Source organism: Nannospalax galili, unplaced genomic scaffold (assembly GCF_000622305.1).
Source record: "Nannospalax galili isolate Female #2095 unplaced genomic scaffold, S.galili_v1.0 scaffold77, whole genome shotgun sequence".
NCBI classification, from domain to species: Eukaryota; Metazoa; Chordata; class Mammalia; order Rodentia; family Spalacidae; genus Nannospalax; species Nannospalax galili.
The window spans coordinates 3,838,601-3,850,548 of record NW_008341457.1 but is presented as its reverse complement, the minus strand read 5'-3'; the positions used below and the strand labels follow the sequence as shown (position 1 = coordinate 3,850,548).

At 52.8% G+C, this 11,948-nt stretch overlaps 1 protein-coding gene across 1 annotated transcript in view; it reads left to right on the top strand.

Moving 5' to 3' along the window:
* Hcn2 (hyperpolarization activated cyclic nucleotide gated potassium and sodium channel 2) overlaps nt 1–11,948 on the top strand; it is a 22,697-nt gene that overhangs the window by 9,697 nt on the left and 1,052 nt on the right. The window contains exons 4-10 of the mRNA XM_029565505.1: nt 840–1,263; nt 2,488–2,649; nt 4,071–4,289; nt 6,025–6,171; nt 10,059–10,299; nt 10,498–10,662; nt 11,533–11,947. Of these exons, the coding sequence (XP_029421365.1) occupies nt 840–1,263; nt 2,488–2,649; nt 4,071–4,289; nt 6,025–6,171; nt 10,059–10,299; nt 10,498–10,662; nt 11,533–11,947 (1,773 nt within the window). The remainder of the gene's footprint in view (nt 1–839; nt 1,264–2,487; nt 2,650–4,070; nt 4,290–6,024; nt 6,172–10,058; nt 10,300–10,497; nt 10,663–11,532; nt 11,948) is intronic.

The following is an 11,948-nucleotide window of genomic DNA, read 5'->3' as shown; positions in this document are numbered from 1 at the left end:
AAGAGCACATCATTTCTATCTTCTGGAGGGAATATACTTTCAAGGTACAATCTTGAAAACAGAGTCATGACCTGCAGGCACCGTGATCCCAAAATTCCTATTTATTTATTTATTTATTTATTTATTTTATTTTTTGAGACAGCATTTCATGGAGCCCAGGCTGGCCTCCAACTCCCTATGTAGCAGAGGATGACCCTGAACTCCTGATCCTCCTGCCTCCACCTCCCGAGTGCTGAGTCGGCCCATGTGTCACCACTCCTGACTCTAGGGTATTCCCTGAGGAGGCTGTGCTGTGCCCTATGTCAGCCCTGGACTTACTGGGGGTGTGAAGTTTGCAGCTCATGCTCTAGGAGCCAGCTCACTGAGCAAGAGGGAGACGTTTGGGGGAGTGGACTGTGGTGGATCTTAAGCCTGTACCCCGAGCCTGCTCCCAGGATGCCTTCCACCCTCCAACACACTCCTCTGACCATGCTGTACCACCTACCCGCTGCCCTTTTGGAAGGCCAGCCTTGCATCAGGCCCAGTCCTCATTGGTCATGTGAAGCGTTTAATCTATTTTGAGCCACCTCTGTGGCCTCAAGGTATCTCCCAGGCAAGGTCAGAGAGAAGGACCTGCCTGGGGTCTCAGGTTTCCTGGAGGTACCCCCCCACCGTCTCTGCAGAGCGGATGCAGAAGGATCTGGGATGCTGGAAACAGCCTTAGAATTTGGGGTCCTGGAGATCAGTTAGTACCTGGGGTCCTGGAAACTGCCGGCATGGGCAGAGGGCACACCCATAGGACCTGGGGTACTGGAAACTACCCTGCTCCGCACATCCGTGAGCGCCCTGCCTTCCCGCAGGTTCTACTGGGACTTCACCATGCTGCTGTTCATGGTGGGAAACCTCATCATCATCCCCGTGGGCATCACCTTCTTCAAGGACGAGACTACGGCACCGTGGATCGTCTTCAACGTAGTGTCGGACACCTTCTTCCTCCTGGACCTGGTGCTCAACTTCCGCACCGGCATTGTGATCGAGGACAACACGGAGATCATCCTGGACCCCGAGAAGATCAAGAAGAAGTACCTGCGCACGTGGTTCGTGGTGGACTTCGTGTCATCCATCCCAGTGGACTACATCTTCCTCATCGTGGAGAAGGGCATTGACTCCGAAGTCTACAAGACTGCACGTGCGCTGCGCATTGTGCGCTTCACCAAGATTCTCAGCCTCCTGCGGCTGCTGCGCCTGTCTCGACTCATCCGCTACATCCACCAATGGGAGGAGGTGAGGGCGAGGTCATAGGGCAGGATCGTGGATGTGGGCGGGGCCAGGTCCTCGGCATGGGAGGAGCCTGTCGGTGGGCGGGGTCAATGCCTGAGGTGCGGACTTAGGTGTTCTGGTGTGGACCGGGCCAAGGGCAGGTGCTTGGGTCTGAGCAGGACCAGGGTTATAGAAGAGACAAGAGAGTAGGGCTGCTGGGCTTCCAATGTGGGTGGGGCCAAAGCAATAGAGGTGGAGCCAAGGCTGTGGACATGGCCACGGGAGAGGTAGAGACTAAGTCTGCAGGGGCTTGGGGGGTTCTCAGTGTTTTGGCCTAGGGTGTCCGGTTGGGACCCTCAGGCTTCAGTGGGTTCAAGGCTGTGGAGGCAGGGGTCCACCAATACTGCGTATTACATTGGCTCCACCCAAGGCTGGGGATGGGGCTTTGGTCTGTGGCCATGACCAAAGCTGCAGGCCACAGAAGGCCTCTGGTGTGGGTGGTACTAAAGTTACCCTGGAGCGTCCTGGGCAGGCCCAAGGCTGCTGAGGCCATAAAGAAAGTATGGGCAAATCCTATGGTTGTTGGGGCAGCTGGGCAGAGCTGTGGCTGCAGTACACGGGTCTGTCTGGGATGGAAGGCCCAGACAGGTCAGTCTGTCAGGACGTAGGGCTGGACCACAGGGAGATGAGCAGGATCTGTGGCAGGGGGTGGGGATGGTGGTACCTGAGATTAGAGGAAGTCCTGAAATGTGTGCCCCAAAGCAGGGTAACAGGTTCAGGAATGGGGCCGATGGACACTCTTAGGTACCACGAAGTCCCCCACCTCCAGTGGAGCTGCAGGGCCTTGGGAGGGACCTTCGGGCTTCATTATTACCATGACTTCCTGTGCCCTGTAAGATGAGGGTTCACAGGCCTTTTACCAGTGGGGAAACAGAGAAGCAAAGCCAGCTCCCCATGCCCAAATCTAGGATGCCAGGCTCCAATCCTGTCTCTGGCCCATTCCTGCCCCTATGGCCTCAGGGAAGAATCCAGAGGGGCTGGCAAATGGGGACAGGACTGGGGCAGGATGGGTTCCAGAGGTCCTGGGTGAAGCAGCCTGAGAAATTTAGGGCTACCAGGGTGGCAGACAGGGGTGGGGTGAGATTCAGAACAGAAATGGCTGGGAAGGGGTCTGTGGGATTTAGGGGTGGGAGTGAGGATAGGTGTAGGGGAGGGTCTGGGACCCTCATGGCCACACCCCCCTCTCAGATCTTCCACATGACCTACGACCTGGCCAGTGCTGTGATGCGCATCTGTAACCTGATCAGCATGATGCTCCTGCTCTGTCACTGGGATGGCTGCCTGCAGTTTCTGGTACCCATGCTGCAAGACTTCCCCAGTGACTGCTGGGTGTCTATCAACAAAATGGTGGTAAGCCTGCACCTATGGAGGCAACACCGATCACCGCCTCCTAGAGGCTTCCAGAGGCAGCACAGTTTCCTGTTCCTTCAGGTCACACTGACACCTATGAAACCCTCTCATTTTTTGTTGTTTCTTTTTCTTTCTTTAAATGTATATTTATTATATCTTTTATGTGTATGAGTATATTGCCTACATGTAAGTGCATACATGTTGTGCAATACCCATGGAGGTCAGAAGAGGATGTCAGATCTGGAGTTACATACAATTGTTAGCTGCCGTGTGGGTGCCACAGGTCCTCTGGAAGAGCAGCCAGTGCTCTTAACTGTTGAGCCATCTCTCCAGCTCCTTTTGTTATTTTCTTAGAGTGTCATTTTAACCCAGGCTGGCCTCAAACTCACTATGTAGCTGAGGATGATCTTGGACACCTGATCATCCTGCCTCCACCTCCTGAGTTGGGGCTGGGATGACCACATGTAGAGCCCATATGTAGAGCCCCTTCCTAGAATCCCCCAATGAGGGGCTGGGGACGTGGCTCAGGGGTAGAGTGACAGCCTAGACTCCCCAGTGAGAGGCTGGGGGCATGGCTCAGAGGTAGAGTGACAGCCTAGGATCCCCAGTGAGGGGCTGGGGACATGGCTCAGGGGTAGAGTGACAGCCTAGGATCCCCAGTGAGGGGCTGGGGGCGTGGCTCAGGGGTAGAGTGACAGCCTAGAATCCCCAGTGAGAGGCTGGGGGCATGGCTCAGGGGTAGAGTGGCAGCCCAGGATCCCCAGTGAGGGGCTGGGGGGGTGTAGATTAGGGGTAGAGTGGCAGCCTAGAATCCCACATTGAGGCACTGGAGACATGGCTCAGTGATGAGTGCTTGGGTAGTATACCTGAGGCCTTAGGTTCTGTCCTCAGTATTGTAAAGATGTGTGTGGGGGGGGGGTCTATAGTGAGGGTCATATCCCATGAGTCTGGCTCCCACCCCAGGCCAGGACAACTTGGTGAACCTTGGCTGGTACAGAGCAGACAGGCATCAATGGGGTCAGAAGCCACAGAGGGAGAACTGGCACTCTCCCCTCCCGGGAGCCTGGCACAGCCTCTCTGATTGAGGAGCTCATTGTCCAGCTGCCGCCTGCACAAGCGGTTCCATTTCCTGGATAGGCCTGCTGCCCCCCTTCCCTGTCCAGGTCAACTGAGGACACCCAGGGGTAGACCTCTAACCCTCCTAAACCTGGGCTGCTACTCCAGTGTTCCAGGGACTCTGAAATTTGACATCTTGACCTGGAAGCTGCTCTGGCCAATGTCCAGCCTCTTTGGGCCTGTGTGTGTCTGTTACCTCTGATCATAGGAAGCTCACCTCCTCCTTGGTGCCAACAGGAGGGTGGATGGGGTGGAGGGCCCGGGGAAGGGCATGCATCCCCCAACTGCCTGCCATGGTCTTACAGAATCACTCGTGGAGCGAGCTCTACTCCTTCGCCCTCTTCAAGGCCATGAGTCACATGCTGTGTATTGGCTATGGACGCCAGGCACCAGAGAGCATGACAGACATCTGGTTGACCATGCTCAGCATGATCGTGGGCGCCACCTGCTATGCCATGTTCATTGGCCATGCCACTGCCCTCATCCAGTCTCTTGACTCCTCCCGGCGACAATACCAGGAGAAGGTCAGGGGAGGCCCCGTCCTGGTCTTAGGGGGGAGGTCCTGTCCTGGTCTGAGGGGGAGGTCCTGTCCTGGTCTGAGGGGGAGGCCCTGTCCTGGTCTGAGGTGGAGGTCCTGTCCTGGTCTGAGGATGGAGACAGCATTGTCGGGTCTGAGAGGGGAAGGGGCCCGTGGTTCTGAGAGCTCCTATGGGTTGGATAGAGGGGAAGGACCCAGGTGGGCCTGCTGAAGGGGAGTTATACCCAGAGGTCTCTAGTGATAATAGGGGACAGGGGCCCAGGGCATCAGAACTAGAGGCCCAGGAGATCAGAACCAGGACCAGCTCCCAGGTCAGATGCTGAGGGACTGACTCTTAGGGACTTGGGGTGGTGAAGAGTCTGGCTGTCACTTTTCCTGGTCTCTGCACAGGGACACTGTCCTTTAGGCTGCTGGTGGGGGTGGCTGTATGAGGATGCATGATACTTGAAAGGCCAAAAGGGGCCTTGGCTTTGGCCACCCGTACCAGAGCCTTGCTGTCCATGGTACCCCCCGCAGTGCCAGCTGGGTCAGCCAGGCCCTGTGCCAGGCACCCGCCATCCGGAAGCTGCAGTCTTGCACCCAAACATGAGCTGGTGCTGCCACCCGCCCGCCATCACGGGGTCTGCTGAGCTAAGGACAGCTGCAACTGGGTAGGGCTGGGCGGAAATGGGGCCAGGGCAGCCCTGGGGTGCTGTGCTCGGGACAGCCTGGCACCCACACCCCAGCCCTGCTCTCCTGCTCTGGAGGGGATGACTCTGTCTGGTTCCTGGAGCCAAGGGACAGGGCCATGGGAGTAGTCAGCGTGCACACTGACAGGCTCAAAAATATGAGCTGTACACCCTAAGGTGCCCATGATAGACATTTGAAACAGGGTTGCACATAGCTCAGGCTGGCCCCAAACTCAGTATGTAGCTGAGGATGACCTTGAAGTACTGATCCTCCTGCCTCTACCTCCAGAGTACTGGAATGACAGGCATGTGGTGCTGGGGGTGGAACCCAGGGCTTCATGCATTCTAAGTTAGCTGTCTGCCCACTGAGACACAGCCACAGCTCCTTCTTTGTCTTAACATTCAACTTTAACTTCTGAATTTTCTTTCTTTAGTCAGTGTCTCAGTACCTAGCTCAGGCTGACTTGGAACTCTGCTGTCCTCCTGCCTCAGCTTCTCAAGTCCTGGGATGAGAGTAGTTCACTGCCTGACTGCCTCAATTTAATCTAGTGGCCCTGAAATTGATTTAATGTTATTTTAGAATTATTATTCAGAATTTTTTTTGTATTGTGCAGAATTTCAAGGACTAATTTTAATTGAATTACTACTTAGACTCAGGTTGAGTTTTTTGTTTTTTGAGATAGGGTCTCTCTATATATGTAGCCCTGGCTGGACCCGAAACTCACTGTGTAAACCAGGTTGACCTCAAACTCAGATACCCACCAGCCTCTGCCTCCTGAGTGTTGGGACTAAAAGTAGACACTACCACACCTGGCGTAGACTCAGGTTTAATCATAAATATGTATAGTACTACTGGGCATGGTGTCACACACCTGTCACCCCAGCACTTGGGAGGTGGAGGCAGGAGCATCAGTAGTTCAGGGTCATCCTCAATTACATAGTTTGGGGCTAGCCTGGGCTACAAGAGACCTTGTCTCAAAACAAACAGAATTTTGGACTTCGATGTTGCTGAGCCGTCCCCGGCGGCTGTTAATACTCGTCTGTCCCCCTCAGTACAAACAAGTGGAGCAGTACATGTCCTTCCATAAGCTGCCCGCCGACTTCCGCCAGAAAATCCATGATTACTATGAGCACCGCTACCAGGGGAAGATGTTCGATGAGGACAGCATCCTTGGGGAGCTCAATGGGCCGCTGCGAGAGGTGAGGCTCAGGAGGGATCTGTGGGCTGTGTGAATGCTCACCCTAATCTGCCAGGAATCTTACCCACACCCCGTGCATCCCAAAGGTCCCCTGGACCCAGGATCCCTGGACACACCATGACTGGGCTGAGCAAGTCCTCTCCTGGTCACTGACTGCGCAGATCCCCAGGACATAGGTCTGACCAGTCACTCTGGGTGCCATGGACAAGTCTCCTGGGGCCACCCTAGCCAACACCCCCTCTTGAGCAAGCTTTTTCTTGCTTTATTTTTTTATTTGTTTTTAGGTTTTTGTTTGTTGTTTGACAGAATCTCCCTAGTTCCAGGCCACCTGGAAGTCACTATGTGGACCAGGCTGACATAGATCTCAGAGATCACCTTGCCTCTGCCTCCCGAGGGCTGGAATTAAAGATGTGCACCACCACACCCAGCATTCTATTTATTTTATTTTTTTAAAAATATTTTTTATTTTATGTGTGTGAGTGTTATGCCTGCATGTAGGTAAGTGCACCCATGTCATGCAGTATCCTTGGAGGACAGAAGAGGCTGTTGGATCTCCTGGAACTAGTGTTATGGACAGTTGTTACCTGCCATGTGGGTGCTGGGATTTGAACCTGGGTCTTCTGCAAGAACAGCCAATGTTCTTAACCGCTGAGCCATCTCTCCAGTCCCCTCTATTTATTTTTTTAAAACTTAAAAAGATTTTATTTGCCAGAACACTTAAAAATATTTTAAATATTTTATTTGCTGGGCGTGGTGGCACACACCTTTAATCCCAGCACTAGGAAGGCAGAGGCAGGAAGATCAGAAATCTGTGAGTTCAAGGCCAGCCTGGTCTACATAGTGAATTACAGGCCATCTGGGGCTACAGGGAGACCCTGTCTCAAAAAGACCAAAAAAAATTTTTTTTTAATTTATTTGTATATGCATGTGTTTATACATACATGTTAGGGTGCTTCATAGAGATCAGAGGACATCTTGAAAGAGTTGGTTCTCTCCTTCCACCATGTGGGTCCTGGGGATTGAACTCAGGACATCAGGCCTCTGCCTCTCACCCCCGATCAGGCTTGGCAGCTTCCTTTACCTCTTTTTTTAATTCTTTAAACATGTCTCGTACTCTCCCCACTGAGTCTCAGCCCTTGTTTTTCAGTTTCGAGGCAAAGTCCCACTGTGTAGCACAGGCTGACCTCTAACTTAAGGCATTTCTCCTGCCTCAGCCTCCTGAGTGCTGTGGATTTACAGGCCTGCGCCACTGGGCTCAGCTTGAGTTTTCCTTTCTTTTATTCCTCTGACTCGTTCCACCTCCGCAGGCCTGTGTGTGCAGCCCCAGCCCTGCAGCGAGTCCTTGAGTCATGGCTGTCCTGCCTCTGCCTCACCGTCTACTGGCTTCTTGCTGGGTTCTGCTCCTTTGTTCTTAGCAGTGACCTTGGCTGGCAGCTTCAGCTGTTTAAATAGCACAGCCTGAGGCATCCTGGCTGAGAATCATGTTGAGTGTGTAACAAAGGGGAGGATGTCCAGTCAAGAGAGCCTGAGGACATGTGTGGGTCCAGCCCCTTTTGGCTTCAGAAGTGGTTTTTCTTTGTTTATATTTATTTATTATTTTATTTCAGTTTTTTTGAGACTTGGTCTCCCGGTAACCCAGCTGGCCTAGAATTCTTTGTAGCCCAGGCTAGCCCCTGAGATCTGCCTACCTCTGCCTCCTGAATGCTGGGATTAAAGATGTGTGACACCACATCTGATCCCTGGTCTTCTGGTTTTTTGGTTTTTTTTTTTCAGTTTTTTTTTTGTTTGTTTGGTTTTTGGTCTTTTTGAGACAGGGTCTCCTTGTAGCCCTGGTTGGCCTGGAACTCACTTTGTAGAGCAGGCTGGCCTTAACTCACAGAGATCTGCCTGCCTCTGCCTCCTAAAGGCGTGCATCACCATGCCCGGCTGCCCCCTGCGGCTACAGGGAAACCCTGCTTCAAAACGACAAAAAAAAAAAAAAAAAATTATGGGGGTTTAAGAGATGGCTCAGCAGTTAAGAGCACTGACTCCTCTTGGAGAAGACCCAGGTTTGATTCCCAGCACCCACATGGCAGCTAACATCTGTCTATAACTCCAGTTCCAGGGGATCCGATGCCTTCTGACCACCATGGGCATTGCATGACATGGGTGCACTTACAGGCATGCAGGCAATATACTCATATACACAAAATAAAAAAAATAAAATATTTAAAAATTTGGACATAAATTTAAAAAATTAAAGATTTTTGAGTTTTTATACACTTCATATATCTTAATCAAATTTAGACCTGCACCCCCCATACCATATTTCAATGTAAAGTCCTATTCAGTCAAACACTTGGTTTGTTTGTTTGGTTTTTTTTGAGACAGGGTCTCCCAGTAGCCCTAGCTGGACCTGGACTCAGAGATCTGCCTGCCTCTGCCTCCCAAGTGCTAGAATTAAAGGCATGTGCCACCATGCCCTCTGGGTTCCAGTATTTGTACCCAGATGTCCTTTGGTACAAGTTCAAACAAGTTCAACCGCTGGAGTCTGGTCAGCCTATCTAGAGTCATTCTCTTAAAGAAGATATACTCTTCCTCACCTGGTAGTAATCAGTTGCCATTAGTTCCTCGGCTATGTTTATAAATGTTTGCCTGCATGTATATAAGTACATCACATACATGCAATGCCTGTGGAGGTCAGAAGAGGGCATTGGATCCCCTGGAACTGGAGTTACAGGTGGTTGTTGCTAGCCATGTGGGTGCTGGAAACCAAACCCAGGTCCTCTGCAAGACCATCCATTGCTCTTTAACTACTGAGCCATCTCTCCAGACCCTATTCTGTTTAGTTTTGGATACAGGGTCTCTTGTAGTAGCCCCAGCTGACCTGGAACTCAATCTCACAAAGGTCCACCTACCTCTGCCTCCTGAGTGCCGGGGTTAAAGGTGTGTGGCAATATGCCTGGCCTTTTATTTTTTAAAGGTATTTTATTATTTTTATGTGTATGAATGTATTGCCTGCATGTATATAAGTGCACCTGTGTCATCCAATGCCTATAGAGGTCAGAAAGCATCGAATCCCCTAGAACTGGCGTTATGGACGGGTGTTAGCTGCCATATGGGTGCTGGGAATTGAAACCATATCCTTAACCCCTGAGCCATCTCTCTAGTCCCTTATATTTATTTTAATTTTTATGTGTGTGAGTGTTTACCTACATGTATGTAAGTACACCACATGTGCAATGCCTGTGGAGGCCAAAAGAGGGCATCAGATCCTCTGGAACTGGAGTTACAGATGGTTATTAGCCACCATGTGGGTGCTGGGAACCAAACCAGGGTCCTCTGCAAGAGCAGCCAGTACTTTTAGCCAACTCTCCAGCACCTTATTATTTTTTCTGAGATAAGGTCTCATGTAGTCCAAGCTGGCCTCTAACTCACTATGTAACCTGATCCTCCTGCCTTGATCTCCCAAGTGTTAGGATGACGGGTATTGTCCCCGTGCCTGGTTTATGTGGTGTGGAGATAAACCCAGGACTTTGTCCAGGTTAGGTGAGTGCTCTACCCATTTAGTTCCAAGCACTCTAGCAACTGAGCCCAGCCCTGCTTTGATTCTTTTGGGTTTATCTGGTGGTCATTTGTAAAGAGACTGTTGGGAATTTTTCTTGCAACACTTAGCTATAATTGGTCTCTCTGGTCCAGTGGCACCCACTAAATGTGGTGTAGGAATCTGGGACTTTATTGTCTCTGGGTCCACCTTGCTGGCCCTGCCTCCTATGTCTGCTCTGCTTGGGAAGTAGGCTGGTGGCAGAGGGGAGGGGCACAATGCAGGTGGGGGTAGAGGGTGCTGCCTCACATGGAGGAGGAAACTGAGGGTCTGAGTGATCCAGTTGCACTGTGTCCTGCCCACAGGAGATCGTAAACTTCAACTGTCGGAAGCTGGTGGCTTCCATGCCTCTCTTTGCCAATGCGGACCCCAACTTTGTCACGGCGATGCTGACAAAGCTCAAGTTTGAGGTTTTCCAGCCGGGTGATTACATCATCCGTGAGGGGACCATAGGCAAGAAGATGTATTTTATCCAGCATGGTGTGGTCAGTGTGCTGACCAAGGGTAACAAGGAGATGAAGCTGTCCGACGGCTCCTATTTTGGGGGTGAGCACCCTGGGGCGGGGCAGGGAGCACAGAGGACTGGACAGCTCCAGCCTGGGGAGGTTCCAGAAGGGCCTGACCCACTGATGCTGCTCCGGGTGGGCCCCAGGTGGGTGCTGGGAGGATGGTAGCTGAGCCTCAGGTGGGTGCAGGGCAACTGTGTCCTGTGCTGGCCACTGAGGCTGCTTCTCACCCTGGCAGAGATCTGCCTGCTCACCCGGGGCCGCCGGACAGCCAGTGTGCGGGCTGATACCTACTGCCGCCTGTACTCACTGAGCGTGGACAACTTCAATGAGGTGCTGGAGGAATACCCCATGATGAGGCGGGCCTTTGAGACTGTGGCCATTGACCGCCTGGACCGCATTGGTGAGCCACTGGCCTTCCCTGGAAAAGGGGCTCAGGGAGGTGGAGGTTTGGCAGCCTGAAGGACAGGTGCCCAGTAGGGTACAGGTGAGGATGGGGACAGGTGCCCTCCTGGACTGGACAGAGCAGGGATAGACAGGAGACCCCGAGGACAGGGGCAGGCAGACTCAGAGACACATGCAGGGCCTCGTAAGAACAACTCAGGCTAAGCCAGGAGAACTATGGAATGTTCTAGCTTGGTTGGGTGGTATCTGGAAGGAAGAGCACCCTTGTTGATCCAGTGTGGCAGCATGCTTCAAAGGGCCTTTCAGTACACAGCAAGCCCTCACACATGCGTGCCCACACTGTACACAGTTGTTCAACACAAACTGCCGCCAGTGTGGGTGTTTAAATATACCTGCTGTATGCTTTCATGAAGCAGGTGCTAAGTAGATTGGATTTACACAGATACCCCACTGCTGTATAGTGCTCATGCAGACAGTGCTGGATGAGCTGCCTGTATATGGCAGGTGCTCAGTAATTGGCTTGTGGGACTGGAGAGATGCTCTGGTTAAGAGCACTGGCTACTCTTGCAGAGGACTGGGTTTGGTTCCCTGGACCCATATGTGGCTCACAGCCATCCTTAACTCCAGTTCCAGGGGATCCAACTCCCTCTTCTGGCCTGTGCCAGCATGGCTAACATATGGTACACTTACATACATGCAGGCAAAACACGCATACACATTATAAAAACAAATAAGTTGCCTTGTGCACACAGCAGGTGCTCTGTACTACCCTGTGTGATGGGTGCACACAGCCAGCAGTGGGTGGTCCATGTTGAGTGCTGGCTGCATGCATGCAGCAGGTGCTCACTAGCTGCCTCCCCACCCTTAGGGAAGAAAAACTCCATCCTCCTGCACAAGGTCCAACACGACCTCAGCTCTGGTGTCTTCAACAACCAGGAAAATGCCATTATCCAAGAGATCGTCAAATACGACCGTGAGATGGTGCAGCAGGCCGAGTTGGGTCAGCGTGTGGGGCTCTTCCCACCGCCACCACCCCCGCAGGTCACTTCTGCCATTGCCACGCTGCAGCAGGCCGTGGCCATGAGCTTCTGCCCACAGGTGGCCCGGCCGCTAGTGGGGTCCCTGGCGCTGGGCTCTCCGCGCCTGCTGCGCCGCACTCCCCCGGGGCCACAGCCCCCTGCAGCCTCCCCGAGCCCTGCACCTGCCCCCAGCCCCCCGGCCGCGCCCTCTAGCCCACGGGCGCCCCGGACCTCACCCCACACCGTGCCCTGTGCGGTGCCGGGC